General features: G+C 57.2%; 2 protein-coding genes across 6 annotated transcripts in view; one reads left to right on the forward strand and one right to left on the reverse strand.

Moving 5' to 3' along the window:
- KATNAL2 (katanin catalytic subunit A1 like 2) overlaps positions 1-19816 on the forward strand; it is a 495511-nt gene that overhangs the window by 209569 nt on the left and 266126 nt on the right. The gene's annotated exons all lie outside the window — the stretch shown is intronic.
- LOC129051575 (elongin-A3-like) lies at positions 3155-4870 on the reverse strand. Its single transcript, XM_063717019.1, has 2 exons — positions 3349-4870; positions 3155-3273 (listed from the first exon to the last, which is right to left on the reverse strand). The coding sequence occupies exons 1-2, from the start codon at positions 4868-4870 to the stop codon at positions 3155-3157; spliced, it is 1641 nt and encodes a 546-aa protein (XP_063573089.1).

The following is a 19816-nucleotide window of genomic DNA, read 5'->3' on the forward strand; positions in this document are numbered from 1 at the left end:
GCCAAATCAGGACGGTAAGGTGGACGCCTCGTGATTTCCCATGGCAAGTCTTGCCCAGCTGCCCTCGTTGGAAGAAAGGCATGAGCAGGAACGTTGTCGTGGTGGAGAAGAACTCTCTGGTGGGGACCTTCTCCGCTCCAGCTTTGGCTAACTCTCTGAAAAGGCTCTGCCAGTGAGCAGATGTGATCAGGGTTTGGCCCTCCAGAAAGCCAACGAGGAGAATCCCTCTGGCATCCCCCCCCAAACGGTGGCCATGACCTCCGCTCTTGACTGCTCCTCTGTGGCTTCGGCTGGAGCACTGCCACCTCTTGCTAGCCACGGCTTCGTGCTTGGTCTTCAGGATCCTGCCGGGTAGAGCCAGGTTTCATCTCCTGCTGCCAATCTTGGAAGAAATGCTTCAGGATCTTGCTCCCACCGGTTGTTTAAAATCTCCTCGGAAAGGCTTGCTCTGGCCTGCAGCTGATATCGGCGCCACGGTTTGGGCAGCCGAGTTCCACTCTCACCTTTCAGTCCGAATGGGGAAAACACAACCATTTGAAGTATGAGGATTCGGGTGTTAAGCCTTTTCTGAGAATTACCCTCCGTGTTGTGTAGAGAAATAGGTAAATTTGCTGTGTTTCCAGACTTCCGGCTACCTCACGAAGAGGATCCTAGTGCAATACTGGCCATGCTTCCGGAGCTCCCAGAATGAGGATTGTTTTGTAAATAGGTGGGAAGAGAATTGAGCTGTCCTGGGTCAGTGTAGCAATGTTACAGCAGGATCCTTAGGTTGATGCTGAATTCTATTCTGGGGCAGGTTTATGTGTTGTGTGGGGGTTGTTTCCTTTCTGTCTTTTGGAGCGGGTGTGTCGCAGTGGGAGCAGGGATCTGCTGAGGTCTGTCTCGTTCTCCAGTAATGAATGAGTTTAACGGGTGCAGCCGCTGTTTTCAGTAGCACGCCAGTGGGGGCATCGATGAGCTATGAGGAGCTAGAGCTTGCTCGGATTGCTTCCTTGTGTTTGTGTTTTGAGTTGTGTTTGCTTGTTTCGTGCTTGTTCTCCATTTCGGCAGGGGAAACGATTTTCCAGGAAGGAAGGTTGTTGCCAGTGGAAAACAATTTGGTTCCGAGGGACTGGGGTTTCTGGCTGGGAGTGGGGAGGGGCTGCAGGGTGATCGGTGGCCACTCCACCTCCTCCAGAGAGAGCGTGTGGCTTCTCTGCCTTGGGGAGGATATTCTGCTCTCTTGTGAGTTTTGCAGGCCACCTGAGATTCTCTCTTGAATTGCTGTCAAGAAATAGGGACGGGCGTTGTCTCTGGCCCTTGCTGGGGAAGGTTTTCTGAGGTTTTGTTTTTCAATTTTGAGACGGAGTTTGGCTTCTGTTGTCCAGCCTGGAGCGCAGTGGTGGGATCTGGGCTCACCGCAAACCCCGCCTCCCGGGTTCAAGCGATTCTCCTGTCTCAGCCCCCTGAGTAGCTGGGATTACAGGCGCTCGCCAGCAAGCCCAACCGAGTTTCGTCTTTTTAGAAGAGACGGGATTTCCTCAGGTTGGTCAGGCTGGTCTGCAACTCCTGACCTCAGGTGGTCCGCCGGCCTCGACCTCCCAAAGCCACGGGAATACAGGCGCGAGTCACCGTGCCCGGACATGTCTGAGTTTTACGCGGTCGCTGACTGGATTATGTCCCCTTCCCCGGAACGGATGCTTTTCTGTCTTCCTTAAGGGTAGCATCTCTGTGGCACCCCGTTTCTGGCTCCTTCCGTGTTCTTCAGGCTTGAAGGCCTCCTTTGACGTGCACCGGCATCCACTCAGGTGCCTGCTTCCAGGAGCTTCCCAGCCCCCATGCTGCTGACAGCCCAGGGTACAGGACTTTGATCTCTTCTGCTGCCCTTGCTCGGTTTTGCCTTGCGGCTTATGTCTTTGTATTTCTCTCTCTACCCCTCACTGTCGGTAACGCCTAAGAACGAGGTTTACTTAATGGGGGGGGGGGGGTGGTGTGTGTGCGCGTGCGTGTTTGTGTGTGTGCGCGCGCGTGTGTGTGTGCGTTTGTGTGTGTGTCTTTGTTTGTGTGTATGTGTGTGTGTCGTATCTGGCACACGGACCTGTGACTACCAGCCCGCGTGAAGCCAACAAATGCCCTGAGTTAGAAGGCAAACGTTCACCAAAGCTTGCAGGAGCTGGTAGGAGGTGAAGTCAAGGTAGTTAACCCGGTCATCTCATGGGAATTAGAAACTCTGGTTGGCAGGTTTAGACTTCCTGATCGAGAACCTAAATAAGCTGATTAAGGTGTCGCCATTCTTTCACAGGGGTTCTGGGTGAAAAGATTGGGAATGACTCTAGTAAAAGTGTTTTGACTTAAGGAACGTACCAGTTGTTAGCATTTATGTATGAAAGCCAAGAGTTCCTTTCTTCAAACAAACAGCAGTTTTCTTTGAGGTGTGCTCTGGTTGTGTCATCCAGGCTGGAGTGCAGTGGAATGAGGAAGGGTCACCGCAACCTCCGCTTGCCCAGCTCAGGCGATCCTGCCACCTCAGCCCTTTAAGGAGCTGGGACCACAGGGGCCGTGCCACCACGCCGGGCTAATTTTGGTATCTTTTGTGGAGACGGGGCTTCTCCGTTTGGCCCAGCCTGGTCCCCACCTCCTGGGCTCAAGCGATCTGCTTTCCTCGGCCTCCCGGAGGAGGATGGCTCACGATTAGAGGATCATGCCCGGCCTTTTATCTAAAAGAAAACAACAACAGTAACAAGACATTTTGCGTAGTCGGAGTTATCAGTGTCAACTGATGGATTGAGAGTTTGTGTCTAAGAAGTCCCTGTGTGCTCCATGATTTCAGAAGAGAGAACAAACGGCAAAAGGGACTCTCACATCTCGTACCTGATTTATGATGGCAACTAGGGCGTTGTTTAAAAAACGGTCGGTGAACCACCAAAGCAGAGTTGATCCGAACGCGTTCATAATATCTTCTGAATTCTGAGGTGTCCTCCAAGCAGGGAGGCAGTGGCCGGGTGTGGGAGGCAAAAATCACAGGGCCAGCGCTTGACACCTGCAGAATTCAGAGGCTCAACTTTGCACCCAGCCAAGGGTCCTGGTGTCCATTGGAAGTTTCGTTCCCCAACCCGCGTTGACTTTGCATTGGTCCTCCTCCCCCCAGATTTTATGTGTCAGGCAAGTCCTGAGTTTATCGTCGGGAGAATCTTCTCTTGTAGTCTCGAACTGCCTTGGCCATCAGCGGGGCCACTTTCTTGGCAGCCTGTTTCCGGGTCTTGGCCGCGGGCGCCGCGTGCTCATTGCTGCTGCTCAGGCAGGGGTTGGCCCGCTTCTCAGGGAGCCCGTGAAGGACGTTGCTGCTGCTGCTGCTGCTGCTGCTGCTGCCGCCGCCGCCGCCGCCGCCGCCGCCGCCGTCCCCGAGGCCGGAGGCAGGCTGGCTGCTTCCTGCGGGCTGGGGGGCTGGCTTGATCTCCCCGTTTCCGGGGTCAGCGGCTCCTGCAGACTTCTCTTCCCTCCTGGAAGCATCATAAGGCGTCTTGGCCACAGAGTTGAAACAGATCATCTTTGTCTGTCGGCCGCTGGGTTTGTTTTCAAGTGCAGATCGGATTTTCGTGGTCACTACTCGCAGCCGCTGCTCTCGGGCGTCGCGAAGCCGCAGGTACAGCTCCCGCCAAGACTCGTGCTCCTGCGGCTTTTCTCCCTTGAAGTCCTGGAGACAATGAATCCTCCATAATTCATCTGTCTCTCGAGCGAGTGCGTGGTTGTCTTTCTCTGTGCGATACAGCTGATCAGGCGTCCACCCTTCCGGAACGGGTTCAAGAACCGAGTAGGCGACCCCTCCCACGTCGCCGAGGGCGTCCGGATTGTTTCTAAGCACCGGGAGGCACTGCTGGCGCAGCGTCAGCACCTGGAGCTGGCAGGCAGGCCTGGAGCCCGAGTACACCTGCAGCCTAGCATTCACTCTGCGTCCAGGGAAAGCGGCTTCCTCCTGGAACGTTGGCGCGGAGAGTGCTTCTGGCTCTGCCTGGGAGGTCATGGCCTCAAAAGCGGACAGCAGATCGTAGTTGGCCTGCATCCAGGCCGCTGAGGGGTCCCAGAGCTCTGCGAAGAGAAGGCTGGGCACCGTTTTCGGCCCGGCGGAATCAGCGCCGGCCGCCTGCAGCCTCTCTGACTGGCTTTCCTGGACAGGAGGCGATTTGTGAGCCGAAGCCCAGCGGGACGATTTGCGCCCCTTGCTGTGGCTCGCCACCGCTTCCCCCTGAGGTTGGCCCTGGCAGCCCGGACCCGGCAGAGGCCCGCCCTGAGCGGCGTGAGCGTGGCCTCTTCCGGGTTGCTTCCCGGGCACAGCGGGCTCAGGGCCCTCGGGCGTCGGGAGGGGAGCGGTGCGCGTTGGAGGGTCCCGACGGGGGCCGGAATCAGCTGGGGCCATTCTGGGGCGCTTTCTCTCGGCTCTGGGCTCGCGACTGGGAGACCTCGGGTGAGGTCTCTGTTGTCCCGGAGGTGTTCTGCGTGCTGTCCGTCCGTGCTGAGGGCTGTGAGATGGGCTCCTGGGGGCCGTCGCGTTTTCTGGGAAGCCCCAGGCCTTTTCCTGGTCCTGGAGAGCCTCCCCGAGGCGCTGTCGGGAAGCGCTGTCCTCAGCGTCCTGTGGGTCAGGCCCGGTGTTTCGGTCCACAAGCACCAGCTTCTTCCACCGGGCCGCTAAGTCTCTGGCAAAGTCGCCCACGTGCTGGTGCTTCCGCAGGCGCTTCACCGTCTTTCTGATTCCAGTCTCCGCCAGGATGTCTGCCGTCATGGGCAGGGCGGAGAGTTTCTGCAAATATTTCTCCAGCTTTTTGGGGTTCGTCTTCGTGGCCAGACGCACCTGCAGCTTCTGCACTGCGCGCAGCGTAGTGGAGCCTGCCGCCATCTCAGCAGAGCTGTGCAGGCGTCGCTGTCCTCGCGTTCGCGGCTCTGTCCTCGGGGCGGCGGGACACGAAGTCTGGGGTGGCCGGTCCTCGCTGCCCGGTCGCCAGGCAGCGACCTCGGGATGTGGAGTCACAGCCTGGCGCGAGCTCGGTCCTCGGAGCAGTGGGCCACTGGTTCCGGGGCGCTGGTCCTCGCGGACCGCAGGCCTCGGGGCGTGGAGTCCCCACAACCTGGAGCGAGCTGGGTCCTCGGAGCAGCGGGCCACTTGGTCTGGAACGCCGGTCCTTGCAGACAGCTGAGCAGGCCCGCTTCTGTCCCTCGGGATGTGGAGCCGCAGCCTGGAGTGACCTCTGCGCTGCGCCGTCCGAGGCGGAATGCAGCTGGGCTGCCAGAGCCCGGCCTTATATAGCCAGCCCCGGGCCCACCCAGGACTCAAGCCCTGACCCCCTTGGGCCTTGGGCAGCCCCGCCCCAATACGAATTCATTCCGTCAGCCCAACGCAGCCAATCGGGACGGTCCACGCCAGGTGGACTGCTGTGCCCGGCAGGTTCATTAGGTTAATTGCAGCCTGGACACACCCCACTGAGTTCTACCGTTGGCCCTCCTTGTTCCCAGCCCCCGCATCTGTGGATTCCCAAAGACACAGACAGAATCCCCTTGGGAGTAAAAGCGAAAATAACAACACCGCAAGACAAAATCGTAGGAAGGAGAACCAACAGAGGAGGACAACTCTTTACCTGGGATTGCCGTCGTGTGAGGGGACTTGGAAACATTCGTAGAAAAGTGGGATTAAGGGAGAAAAATGAAAAAGGTGTATTTTACTTCTCGACCCCGTCTCCATCAACTTCGAGACCCTTCTGGAAGCAGTGTCTCCTCCCCGCCGTCCAGCCCATCCCTAAAGCCCCCCAGGGTCCTGGGAATGTAACTGTTTCCATGCAATCTTTCTTCCGTTGTTAACTGAAGAAAACTGGGTGCCCTTTACAGGTTTTCTAAGACAAGGAAACGAAAAGAAGTCAGCAGGCGCCAAATCAGGACGGTAAGGTGGACGCCTCGTGATTTCCCATGGCAAGTCTTGCCCAGCTGCCCTCGTTGGAAGAAAGGCATGAGCAGGAACGTTGTCGTGGTGGAGAAGAACTCTCTGGTGGGGACCTTCTCCGCTCCAGCTTTGGCTAACTCTCTGAAAAGGCTCTGCCAGTGAGCAGATGTGATCAGGGTTTGGCCCTCCAGAAAGCCAACGAGGAGAATCCCTCTGGCATCCCCCCCCAAACGGTGGCCATGACCTCCGCTCTTGACTGCTCCTCTGTGGCTTCGGCTGGAGCACTGCCACCTCTTGCTAGCCACGGCTTCGTGCTTGGTCTTCAGGATCCTGCCGGGTAGAGCCAGGTTTCATCTCCTGCTGCCAATCTTGGAAGAAATGCTTCAGGATCTTGCTCCCACCGGTTGTTTAAAATCTCCTCGGAAAGGCTTGCTCTGGCCTGCAGCTGATATCGGCGCCACGGTTTGGGCAGCCGAGTTCCACTCTCACCTTTCAGTCCGAATGGGGAAAACACAACCATTTGAAGTATGAGGATTCGGGTGTTAAGCCTTTTCTGAGAATTACCCTCCGTGTTGTGTAGAGAAATAGGTAAATTTGCTGTGTTTCCAGACTTCCGGCTACCTCACGAAGAGGATCCTAGTGCAATACTGGCCATGCTTCCGGAGCTCCCAGAATGAGGATTGTTTTGTAAATAGGTGGGAAGAGAATTGAGCTGTCCTGGGTCAGTGTAGCAATGTTACAGCAGGATCCTTAGGTTGATGCTGAATTCTATTCTGGGGCAGGTTTATGTGTTGTGTGGGGGTTGTTTCCTTTCTGTCTTTTGGAGCGGGTGTGTCGCAGTGGGAGCAGGGATCTGCTGAGGTCTGTCTCGTTCTCCAGTAATGAATGAGTTTAACGGGTGCAGCCGCTGTTTTCAGTAGCACGCCAGTGGGGGCATCGATGAGCTATGAGGAGCTAGAGCTTGCTCGGATTGCTTCCTTGTGTTTGTGTTTTGAGTTGTGTTTGCTTGTTTCGTGCTTGTTCTCCATTTCGGCAGGGGAAACGATTTTCCAGGAAGGAAGGTTGTTGCCAGTGGAAAACAATTTGGTTCCGAGGGACTGGGGTTTCTGGCTGGGAGTGGGGAGGGGCTGCAGGGTGATCGGTGGCCACTCCACCTCCTCCAGAGAGAGCGTGTGGCTTCTCTGCCTTGGGGAGGATATTCTGCTCTCTTGTGAGTTTTGCAGGCCACCTGAGATTCTCTCTTGAATTGCTGTCAAGAAATAGGGACGGGCGTTGTCTCTGGCCCTTGCTGGGGAAGGTTTTCTGAGGTTTTGTTTTTCAATTTTGAGACGGAGTTTGGCTTCTGTTGTCCAGCCTGGAGCGCAGTGGTGGGATCTGGGCTCACCGCAAACCCCGCCTCCCGGGTTCAAGCGATTCTCCTGTCTCAGCCCCCTGAGTAGCTGGGATTACAGGCGCTCGCCAGCAAGCCCAACCGAGTTTCGTCTTTTTAGAAGAGACGGGATTTCCTCAGGTTGGTCAGGCTGGTCTGCAACTCCTGACCTCAGGTGGTCCGCCGGCCTCGACCTCCCAAAGCCACGGGAATACAGGCGCGAGTCACCGTGCCCGGACATGTCTGAGTTTTACGCGGTCGCTGACTGGATTATGTCCCCTTCCCCGGAACGGATGCTTTTCTGTCTTCCTTAAGGGTGGCATCTCTGTGGCACCCCGTTTCTGGCTCCTTCCGTGTTCTTCAGGCTTGAAGGCCTCCTTTGACGTGCACCGGCATCCACTCAGGTGCCTGCTTCCAGGAGCTTCCCAGCCCCCATGCTGCTGACAGCCCAGGGTACAGGACTTTGATCTCTTCTGCTGCCCTTGCTCGGTTTTGCCTTGCGGCTTATGTCTTTGTATTTCTCTCTCTACCCCTCACTGTCGGTAACGCCTAAGAACGAGGTTTACTTAATGGGGGGGGGGGGGGTGGTGTGTGTGCGCGTGCGTGTTTGTGTGTGTGCGCGCGCGTGTGTGTGTGCGTTTGTGTGTGTGTCTTTGTTTGTGTGTATGTGTGTGTGTCGTATCTGGCACACGGACCTGTGACTACCAGCCCGCGTGAAGCCAACAAATGCCCTGAGTTAGAAGGCAAACGTTCACCAAAGCTTGCAGGAGCTGGTAGGAGGTGAAGTCAAGGTAGTTAACCCGGTCATCTCATGGGAATTAGAAACTCTGGTTGGCAGGTTTAGACTTCCTGATCGAGAACCTAAATAAGCTGATTAAGGTGTCGCCATTCTTTCACAGGGGTTCTGGGTGAAAAGATTGGGAATGACTCTAGTAAAAGTGTTTTGACTTAAGGAACGTACCAGTTGTTAGCATTTATGTATGAAAGCCAAGAGTTCCTTTCTTCAAACAAACAGCAGTTTTCTTTGAGGTGTGCTCTGGTTGTGTCATCCAGGCTGGAGTGCAGTGGAATGAGGAAGGGTCACCGCAACCTCCGCTTGCCCAGCTCAGGCGATCCTGCCACCTCAGCCCTTTAAGGAGCTGGGACCACAGGGGCCGTGCCACCACGCCGGGCTAATTTTGGTATCTTTTGTGGAGACGGGGCTTCTCCGTTTGGCCCAGCCTGGTCCCCACCTCCTGGGCTCAAGCGATCTGCTTTCCTCGGCCTCCCGGAGGAGGATGGCTCACGATTAGAGGATCATGCCCGGCCTTTTATCTAAAAGAAAACAACAACAGTAACAAGACATTTTGCGTAGTCGGAGTTATCAGTGTCAACTGATGGATTGAGAGTTTGTGTCTAAGAAGTCCCTGTGTGCTCCATGATTTCAGAAGAGAGAACAAACGGCAAAAGGGACTCTCACATCTCGTACCTGATTTATGATGGCAACTAGGGCGTTGTTTAAAAAACGGTCGGTGAACCACCAAAGCAGAGTTGATCCGAACGCGTTCATAATATCTTCTGAATTCTGAGGTGTCCTCCAAGCAGGGAGGCAGTGGCCGGGTGTGGGAGGCAAAAATCACAGGGCCAGCGCTTGACACCTGCAGAATTCAGAGGCTCAACTTTGCACCCAGCCAAGGGTCCTGGTGTCCATTGGAAGTTTCGTTCCCCAACCCGCGTTGACTTTGCATTGGTCCTCCTCCCCCCAGATTTTATGTGTCAGGCAAGTCCTGAGTTTATCGTCGGGAGAATCTTCTCTTGTAGTCTCGAACTGCCTTGGCCATCAGCGGGGCCACTTTCTTGGCAGCCTGTTTCCGGGTCTTGGCCGCGGGCGCCGCGTGCTCATTGCTGCTGCTCAGGCAGGGGTTGGCCCGCTTCTCAGGGAGCCCGTGAAGGACGTTGCTGCTGCTGCTGCTGCTGCTGCTGCTGCCGCCGCCGCCGCCGCCGCCGCCGCCGCCGTCCCCGAGGCCGGAGGCAGGCTGGCTGCTTCCTGCGGGCTGGGGGGCTGGCTTGATCTCCCCGTTTCCGGGGTCAGCGGCTCCTGCAGACTTCTCTTCCCTCCTGGAAGCATCATAAGGCGTCTTGGCCACAGAGTTGAAACAGATCATCTTTGTCTGTCGGCCGCTGGGTTTGTTTTCAAGTGCAGATCGGATTTTCGTGGTCACTACTCGCAGCCGCTGCTCTCGGGCGTCGCGAAGCCGCAGGTACAGCTCCCGCCAAGACTCGTGCTCCTGCGGCTTTTCTCCCTTGAAGTCCTGGAGACAATGAATCCTCCATAATTCATCTGTCTCTCGAGCGAGTGCGTGGTTGTCTTTCTCTGTGCGATACAGCTGATCAGGCGTCCACCCTTCCGGAACGGGTTCAAGAACCGAGTAGGCGACCCCTCCCACGTCGCCGAGGGCGTCCGGATTGTTTCTAAGCACCGGGAGGCACTGCTGGCGCAGCGTCAGCACCTGGAGCTGGCAGGCAGGCCTGGAGCCCGAGTACACCTGCAGCCTAGCATTCACTCTGCGTCCAGGGAAAGCGGCTTCCTCCTGGAACGTTGGCGCGGAGAGAGTTTCTGGCTCTGCCTGGGAGGTCATGGCCTCAAAAGCGGACAGCAGATCGTAGTTGGCCTGCATCCAGGCCGCTGAGGGGTCCCAGAGCTCTGCGAAGAGAAGGCTGGGCACCGTTTTCGGCCCGGCGGAATCAGCGCCGGCCGCCTGCAGCCTCTCTGACTGGCTTTCCTGGACAGGAGGCGATTTGTGAGCCGAAGCCCAGCGGGACGATTTGCGCCCCTTGCTGTGGCTCGCCACCGCTTCCCCCTGAGGTTGGCCCTGGCAGCCCGGACCCGGCAGAGGCCCGCCCTGAGCGGCGTGAGCGTGGCCTCTTCCGGGTTGCTTCCCGGGCACAGCGGGCTCAGGGCCCTCGGGCGTCGGGAGGGGAGCGGTGCGCGTTGGAGGGTCCCGACGGGGGCCGGAATCAGCTGGGGCCATTCTGGGGCGCTGTCTCTCGGCTCTGGGCTCGCGACTGGGAGACCTCGGGTGAGGTCTCTGTTGTCCCGGAGGTGTTCTGCGTGCTGTCCGTCCGTGCTGAGGGCTGTGAGATGGGCTCCTGGGGGCCGTCGCGTTTTCTGGGAAGCCCCAGGCCTTTTCCTGGTCCTGGAGAGCCTCCCCGAGGCGCTGTCGGGAAGCGCTGTCCTCAGCGTCCTGTGGGTCAGGCCCGGTGTTTCGGTCCACAAGCACCAGCTTCTTCCACCGGGCCGCTAAGTCTCTGGCAAAGTCGCCCACGTGCTGGTGCTTCCGCAGGCGCTTCACCGTCTTTCTGATTCCAGTCTCCGCCAGGATGTCTGCCGTCATGGGCAGGGCGGAGAGTTTCTGCAAATATTTCTCCAGCTTTTTGGGGTTCGTCTTCGTGGCCAGACGCACCTGCAGCTTCTGCACTGCGCGCAGCGTAGTGGAGCCTGCCGCCATCTCAGCAGAGCTGTGCAGGCGTCGCTGTCCTCGCGTTCGCGGCTCTGTCCTCGGGGCGGCGGGACACGAAGTCTGGGGTGGCCGGTCCTCGCTGCCCGGTCGCCAGGCAGCGACCTCGGGATGTGGAGTCACAGCCTGGCGCGAGCTCGGTCCTCGGAGCAGTGGGCCACTGGTTCCGGGGCGCTGGTCCTCGCGGACCGCAGGCCTCGGGGCGTGGAGTCCCCACAACCTGGAGCGAGCTGGGTCCTCGGAGCAGCGGGCCACTTGGTCTGGAACGCCGGTCCTTGCAGACAGCTGAGCAGGCCCGCTTCTGTCCCTCGGGATGTGGAGCCGCAGCCTGGAGTGACCTCTGCGCTGCGCCGTCCGAGGCGGAATGCAGCTGGGCTGCCAGAGCCCGGCCTTATATAGCCAGCCCCGGGCCCACCCAGGACTCAAGCCCTGACCCCCTTGGGCCTTGGGCAGCCCCGCCCCAATACGAATTCATTCCGTCAGCCCAACGCAGCCAATCGGGACGGTCCACGCCAGGTGGACTGCTGTGCCCGGCAGGTTCATTAGGTTAATTGCAGCCTGGACACACCCCACTGAGTTCTACCGTTGGCCCTCCTTGTTCCCAGCCCCCGCATCTGTGGATTCCCAAAGACACAGACAGAATCCCCTTGGGAGTAAAAGCGAAAATAACAACACCGCAAGACAAAATCGTAGGAAGGAGAACCAACAGAGGAGGACAACTCTTTACCTGGGATTGCCGTCGTGTGAGGGGACTTGGAAACATTCGTAGAAAAGTGGGATTAAGGGAGAAAAATGAAAAAGGTGTATTTTACTTCTCGACCCCGTCTCCATCAACTTCGAGACCCTTCTGGAAGCAGTGTCTCCTCCCCGCCGTCCAGCCCATCCCTAAAGCCCCCCAGGGTCCTGGGAATGTAACTGTTTCCATGCAATCTTTCTTCCGTTGTTAACTGAAGAAAACTGGGTGCCCTTTACAGGTTTTCTAAGACAAGGAAACGAAAAGAAGTCAGCAGGCGCCAAATCAGGACGGTAAGGTGGACGCCTCGTGATTTCCCATGGCAAGTCTTGCCCAGCTGCCCTCGTTGGAAGAAAGGCATGAGCAGGAACGTTGTCGTGGTGGAGAAGAACTCTCTGGTGGGGACCTTCTCCGCTCCAGCTTTGGCTAACTCTCTGAAAAGGCTCTGCCAGTGAGCAGATGTGATCAGGGTTTGGCCCTCCAGAAAGCCAACGAGGAGAATCCCTCTGGCATCCCCCCCCAAACGGTGGCCATGACCTCCGCTCTTGACTGCTCCTCTGTGGCTTCGGCTGGAGCACTGCCACCTCTTGCTAGCCACGGCTTCGTGCTTGGTCTTCAGGATCCTGCCGGGTAGAGCCAGGTTTCATCTCCTGCTGCCAATCTTGGAAGAAATGCTTCAGGATCTTGCTCCCACCGGTTGTTTAAAATCTCCTCGGAAAGGCTTGCTCTGGCCTGCAGCTGATATCGGCGCCACGGTTTGGGCAGCCGAGTTCCACTCTCACCTTTCAGTCCGAATGGGGAAAACACAACCATTTGAAGTATGAGGATTCGGGTGTTAAGCCTTTTCTGAGAATTACCCTCCGTGTTGTGTAGAGAAATAGGTAAATTTGCTGTGTTTCCAGACTTCCGGCTACCTCACGAAGAGGATCCTAGTGCAATACTGGCCATGCTTCCGGAGCTCCCAGAATGAGGATTGTTTTGTAAATAGGTGGGAAGAGAATTGAGCTGTCCTGGGTCAGTGTAGCAATGTTACAGCAGGATCCTTAGGTTGATGCTGAATTCTATTCTGGGGCAGGTTTATGTGTTGTGTGGGGGTTGTTTCCTTTCTGTCTTTTGGAGCGGGTGTGTCGCAGTGGGAGCAGGGATCTGCTGAGGTCTGTCTCGTTCTCCAGTAATGAATGAGTTTAACGGGTGCAGCCGCTGTTTTCAGTAGCACGCCAGTGGGGGCATCGATGAGCTATGAGGAGCTAGAGCTTGCTCGGATTGCTTCCTTGTGTTTGTGTTTTGAGTTGTGTTTGCTTGTTTCGTGCTTGTTCTCCATTTCGGCAGGGGAAACGATTTTCCAGGAAGGAAGGTTGTTGCCAGTGGAAAACAATTTGGTTCCGAGGGACTGGGGTTTCTGGCTGGGAGTGGGGAGGGGCTGCAGGGTGATCGGTGGCCACTCCACCTCCTCCAGAGAGAGCGTGTGGCTTCTCTGCCTTGGGGAGGATATTCTGCTCTCTTGTGAGTTTTGCAGGCCACCTGAGATTCTCTCTTGAATTGCTGTCAAGAAATAGGGACGGGCGTTGTCTCTGGCCCTTGCTGGGGAAGGTTTTCTGAGGTTTTGTTTTTCAATTTTGAGACGGAGTTTGGCTTCTGTTGTCCAGCCTGGAGCGCAGTGGTGGGATCTGGGCTCACCGCAAACCCCGCCTCCCGGGTTCAAGCGATTCTCCTGTCTCAGCCCCCTGAGTAGCTGGGATTACAGGCGCTCGCCAGCAAGCCCAACCGAGTTTCGTCTTTTTAGAAGAGACGGGATTTCCTCAGGTTGGTCAGGCTGGTCTGCAACTCCTGACCTCAGGTGGTCCGCCGGCCTCGACCTCCCAAAGCCACGGGAATACAGGCGCGAGTCACCGTGCCCGGACATGTCTGAGTTTTACGCGGTCGCTGACTGGATTATGTCCCCTTCCCCGGAACGGATGCTTTTCTGTCTTCCTTAAGGGTAGCATCTCTGTGGCACCCCGTTTCTGGCTCCTTCCGTGTTCTTCAGGCTTGAAGGCCTCCTTTGACGTGCACCGGCATCCACTCAGGTGCCTGCTTCCAGGAGCTTCCCAGCCCCCATGCTGCTGACAGCCCAGGGTACAGGACTTTGATCTCTTCTGCTGCCCTTGCTCGGTTTTGCCTTGCGGCTTATGTCTTTGTATTTCTCTCTCTACCCCTCACTGTCGGTAACGCCTAAGAACGAGGTTTACTTAATGGGGGGGGGGGGGTGGTGTGTGTGCGCGTGCGTGTTTGTGTGTGTGCGCGCGCGTGTGTGTGTGCGTTTGTGTGTGTGTCTTTGTTTGTGTGTATGTGTGTGTGTCGTATCTGGCACACGGACCTGTGACTACCAGCCCGCGTGAAGCCAACAAATGCCCTGAGTTAGAAGGCAAACGTTCACCAAAGCTTGCAGGAGCTGGTAGGAGGTGAAGTCAAGGTAGTTAACCCGGTCATCTCATGGGAATTAGAAACTCTGGTTGGCAGGTTTAGACTTCCTGATCGAGAACCTAAATAAGCTGATTAAGGTGTCGCCATTCTTTCACAGGGGTTCTGGGTGAAAAGATTGGGAATGACTCTAGTAAAAGTGTTTTGACTTAAGGAACGTACCAGTTGTTAGCATTTATGTATGAAAGCCAAGAGTTCCTTTCTTCAAACAAACAGCAGTTTTCTTTGAGGTGTGCTCTGGTTGTGTCATCCAGGCTGGAGTGCAGTGGAATGAGGAAGGGTCACCGCAACCTCCGCTTGCCCAGCTCAGGCGATCCTGCCACCTCAGCCCTTTAAGGAGCTGGGACCACAGGGGCCGTGCCACCACGCCGGGCTAATTTTGGTATCTTTTGTGGAGACGGGGCTTCTCCGTTTGGCCCAGCCTGGTCCCCACCTCCTGGGCTCAAGCGATCTGCTTTCCTCGGCCTCCCGGAGGAGGATGGCTCACGATTAGAGGATCATGCCCGGCCTTTTATCTAAAAGAAAACAACAACAGTAACAAGACATTTTGCGTAGTCGGAGTTATCAGTGTCAACTGATGGATTGAGAGTTTGTGTCTAAGAAGTCCCTGTGTGCTCCATGATTTCAGAAGAGAGAACAAACGGCAAAAGGGACTCTCACATCTCGTACCTGATTTATGATGGCAACTAGGGCGTTGTTTAAAAAACGGTCGGTGAACCACCAAAGCAGAGTTGATCCGAACGCGTTCATAATATCTTCTGAATTCTGAGGTGTCCTCCAAGCAGGGAGGCAGTGGCCGGGTGTGGGAGGCAAAAATCACAGGGCCAGCGCTTGACACCTGCAGAATTCAGAGGCTCAACTTTGCACCCAGCCAAGGGTCCTGGTGTCCATTGGAAGTTTCGTTCCCCAACCCGCGTTGACTTTGCATTGGTCCTCCTCCCCCCAGATTTTATGTGTCAGGCAAGTCCTGAGTTTATCGTCGGGAGAATCTTCTCTTGTAGTCTCGAACTGCCTTGGCCATCAGCGGGGCCACTTTCTTGGCAGCCTGTTTCCGGGTCTTGGCCGCGGGCGCCGCGTGCTCATTGCTGCTGCTCAGGCAGGGGTTGGCCCGCTTCTCAGGGAGCCCGTGAAGGACGTTGCTGCTGCTGCTGCTGCTGCTGCTGCTGCCGCCGCCGCCGCCGCCGCCGCCGCCGCCGTCCCCGAGGCCGGAGGCAGGCTGGCTGCTTCCTGCGGGCTGGGGGGCTGGCTTGATCTCCCCGTTTCCGGGGTCAGCGGCTCCTGCAGACTTCTCTTCCCTCCTGGAAGCATCATAAGGCGTCTTGGCCACAGAGTTGAAACAGATCATCTTTGTCTGTCGGCCGCTGGGTTTGTTTTCAAGTGCAGATCGGATTTTCGTGGTCACTACTCGCAGCCGCTGCTCTCGGGCGTCGCGAAGCCGCAGGTACAGCTCCCGCCAAGACTCGTGCTCCTGCGGCTTTTCTCCCTTGAAGTCCTGGAGACAATGAATCCTCCATAATTCATCTGTCTCTCGAGCGAGTGCGTGGTTGTCTTTCTCTGTGCGATACAGCTGATCAGGCGTCCACCCTTCCGGAACGGGTTCAAGAACCGAGTAGGCGACCCCTCCCACGTCGCCGAGGGCGTCCGGATTGTTTCTAAGCACCGGGAGGCACTGCTGGCGCAGCGTCAGCACCTGGAGCTGGCAGGCAGGCCTGGAGCCCGAGTACACCTGCAGCCTAGCATTCACTCTGCGTCCAGGGAAAGCGGCTTCCTCCTGGAACGTTGGCGCGGAGAGTGCTTCTGGCTCTGCCTGGGAGGTCATGGCCTCAAAAGCGGACAGCAGATCGTAGTTGGCCTGCATCCAGGCCGCTGAGGGGTCCCAGAGCTCTGCGAAGAGAAGGCTGGGCACCGTTTTCGGCCCGGCGGAATCAGCGCCGGCCGCCTGCAGCCTCTCTGACTGGCTTTCCTGGACAGGAGGCGATTTGTGAGCCGAAGCCCAGCGGGACGATTTGCGCCCCTTGCTGTGGCTCGCCACCGCTTCCCCCTGAGGTTGGCCCTGGCAGCCCGGACCCGGCAGAGGCCCGCCCTGAGCGGCGTGAGCGTGGCCTCTTCCGGGTTGCTTCCCGGGCACAGCGGGCTCAGGGCCCTCGGGCGTCGGGAGGGGAGCGGTGCGCGTTGGAGGGTCCCGACGGGGGCCGGAATCAGCTGGGGCCATTCTGGGGCGCTTTCTCTCGGCTCTGGGCTCGCGACTGGGAGACCTCGGGTGAGGTCTCTGTTGTCCCGGAGGTGTTCTGCGTGCTGTCCGTCCGTGCTGAGGGCTGTGAGATGGGCTCCTGGGGGCCGTCGCGTTTTCTGGGAAGCCCCAGGCCTTTTCCTGGTCCTGGAGAGCCTCCCCGAGGCGCTGTCGGGAAGCGCTGTCCTCAGCGTCCTGTGGGTCAGGCCCGGTGTTTCGGTCCACAAGCACCAGCTTCTTCCACCGGGCCGCTAAGTCTCTGGCAAAGTCGCCCACGTGCTGGTGCTTCCGCAGGCGCTTCACCGTCTTTCTGATTCCAGTCTCCGCCAGGATGTCTGCCGTCATGGGCAGGGCGGAGAGTTTCTGCAAATATTTCTCCAGCTTTTTGGGGTTCGTCTTCGTGGCCAGACGCACCTGCAGCTTCTGCACTGCGCGCAGCGTAGTGGAGCCTGCCGCCATCTCAGCAGAGCTGTGCAGGCGTCGCTGTCCTCGCGTTCGCGGCTCTGTCCTCGGGGCGGCGGGACACGAAGTCTGGGGTGGCCGGTCCTCGCTGCCCGGTCGCCAGGCAGCGACCTCGGGATGTGGAGTCACAGCCTGGCGCGAGCTCGGTCCTCGGAGCAGTGGGCCACTGGTTCCGGGGCGCTGGTCCTCGCGGACCGCAGGCCTCGGGGCGTGGAGTCCCCACAACCTGGAGCGAGCTGGGTCCTCGGAGCAGCGGGCCACTTGGTCTGGAACGCCGGTCCTTGCAGACAGCTGAGCAGGCCCGCTTCTGTCCCTCGGGATGTGGAGCCGCAGCCTGGAGTGACCTCTGCGCTGCGCCGTCCGAGGCGGAATGCAGCTGGGCTGCCAGAGCCCGGCCTTATATAGCCAGCCCCGGGCCCACCCAGGACTCAAGCCCTGACCCCCTTGGGCCTTGGGCAGCCCCGCCCCAATACGAATTCATTCCGTCAGCCCAACGCAGCCAATCGGGACGGTCCACGCCAGGTGGACTGCTGTGCCCGGCAGGTTCATTAGGTTAATTGCAGCCTGGACACACCCCACTGAGTTCTACCGTTGGCCCTCCTTGTTCCCAGCCCCCGCATCTGTGGATTCCCAAAGACACAGACAGAATCCCCTTGGGAGTAAAAGCGAAAATAACAACACCGCAAGACAAAATCGTAGGAAGGAGAACCAACAGAGGAGGACAACTCTTTACCTGGGATTGCCGTCGTGTGAGGGGACTTGGAAACATTCGTAGAAAAGTGGGATTAAGGGAGAAAAATGAAAAAGGTGTATTTTACTTCTCGACCCCGTCTCCATCAACTTCGAGACCCTTCTGGAAGCAGTGTCTCCTCCCCGCCGTCCAGCCCATCCCTAAAGCCCCCCAGGGTCCTGGGAATGTAACTGTTTCCATGCAATCTTTCTTCCGTTGTTAACTGAAGAAAACTGGGTGCCCTTTACAGGTTTTCTAAGACAAGGAAACGAAAAGAAGTCAGCAGGCGCCAAATCAGGACGGTAAGGTGGACGCCTCGTGATTTCCCATGGCAAGTCTTGCCCAGCTGCCCTCGTTGGAAGAAAGGCATGAGCAGGAACGTTGTCGTGGTGGAGAAGAACTCTCTGGTGGGGACCTTCTCCGCTCCAGCTTTGGCTAACTCTCTGAAAAGGCTCTGCCAGTGAGCAGATGTGATCAGGGTTTGGCCCTCCAGAAAGCCAACGAGGAGAATCCCTCTGGCATCCCCCCCCAAACGGTGGCCATGACCTCCGCTCTTGACTGCTCCTCTGTGGCTTCGGCTGGAGCACTGCCACCTCTTGCTAGCCACGGCTTCGTGCTTGGTCTTCAGGATCCTGCCGGGTAGAGCCAGGTTTCATCTCCTGCTGCCAATCTTGGAAGAAATGCTTCAGGATCTTGCTCCCACCGGTTGTTTAAAATCTCCTCGGAAAGGCTTGCTCTGGCCTGCAGCTGATATCGGCGCCACGGTTTGGGCAGCCGAGTTCCACTCTCACCTTTCAGTCCGAATGGGGAAAACACAACCATTTGAAGTATGAGGATTCGGGTGTTAAGCCTTTTCTGAGAATTACCCTCCGTGTTGTGTAGAGAAATAGGTAAATTTGCTGTGTTTCCAGACTTCCGGCTACCTCACGAAGAGGATCCTAGTGCAATACTGGCCATGCTTCCGGAGCTCCCAGAATGAGGATTGTTTTGTAAATAGGTGGGAAGAGAATTGAGCTGTCCTGGGTCAGTGTAGCAATGTTACAGCAGGATCCTTAGGTTGATGCTGAATTCTATTCTGGGGCAGGTTTATGTGTTGTGTGGGGGTTGTTTCCTTTCTGTCTTTTGGAGCGGGTGTGTCGCAGTGGGAGCAGGGATCTGCTGAGGTCTGTCTCGTTCTCCAGTAATGAATGAGTTTAACGGGTGCAGCCGCTGTTTTCAGTAGCACGCCAGTGGGGGCATCGATGAGCTATGAGGAGCTAGAGCTTGCTCGGATTGCTTCCTTGTGTTTGTGTTTTGAGTTGTGTTTGCTTGTTTCGTGCTTGTTCTCCATTTCGGCAGGGGAAACGATTTTCCAGGAAGGAAGGTTGTTGCCAGTGGAAAACAATTTGGTTCCGAGGGACTGGGGTTTCTGGCTGGGAGTGGGGAGGGGCTGCAGGGTGATCGGTGGCCACTCCACCTCCTCCAGAGAGAGCGTGTGGCTTCTCTGCCTTGGGGAGGATATTCTGCTCTCTTGTGAGTTTTGCAGGCCACCTGAGATTCTCTCTTGAATTGCTGTCAAGAAATAGGGACGGGCGTTGTCTCTGGCCCTTGCTGGGGAAGGTTTTCTGAGGTTTTGTTTTTCAATTTTGAGACGGAGTTTGGCTTCTGTTGTCCAGCCTGGAGCGCAGTGGTGGGATCTGGGCTCACCGCAAACCCCGCCTCCCGGGTTCAAGCGATTCTCCTGTCTCAGCCCCCTGAGTAGCTGGGATTACAGGCGCTCGCCAGCAAGCCCAACCGAGTTTCGTCTTTTTAGAAGAGACGGGATTTCCTCAGGTTGGTCAGGCTGGTCTGCAACTCCTGACCTCAGGTGGTCCGCCGGCCTCGACCTCCCAAAGCCACGGGAATACAGGCGCGAGTCACCGTGCCCGGACATGTCTGAGTTTTACGCGGTCGCTGACTGGATTATGTCCCCTTCCCCGGAACGGATGCTTTTCTGTCTTCCTTAAGGGTAGCATCTCTGTGGCACCCCGTTTCTGGCTCCTTCCGTGTTCTTCAGGCTTGAAGGCCTCCTTTGACGTGCACCGGCATCCACTCAGGTGCCTGCTTCCAGGAGCTTCCCAGCCCCCATGCTGCTGACAGCCCAGGGTACAGGACTTTGATCTCTTCTGCTGCCCTTGCTCGGTTTTGCCTTGCGGCTTATGTCTTTGTATTTCTCTCTCTACCCCTCACTGTCGGTAACGCCTAAGAACGAGGTTTACTTAATGGGGGGGGGGGGGTGGTGTGTGTGCGCGTGCGTGTTTGTGTGTGTGCGCGCGCGTGTGTGTGTGCGTTTGTGTGTGTGTCTTTGTTTGTGTGTATGTGTGTGTGTCGTATCTGGCACACGGACCTGTGACTACCAGCCCGCGTGAAGCCAACAAATGCCCTGAGTTAGAAGGCAAACGTTCACCAAAG

Source organism: Pongo abelii, chromosome 17 (genome assembly GCF_028885655.2).
Source record: "Pongo abelii isolate AG06213 chromosome 17, NHGRI_mPonAbe1-v2.0_pri, whole genome shotgun sequence".
Taxonomy (NCBI): domain Eukaryota; kingdom Metazoa; phylum Chordata; class Mammalia; order Primates; family Hominidae; genus Pongo; species Pongo abelii.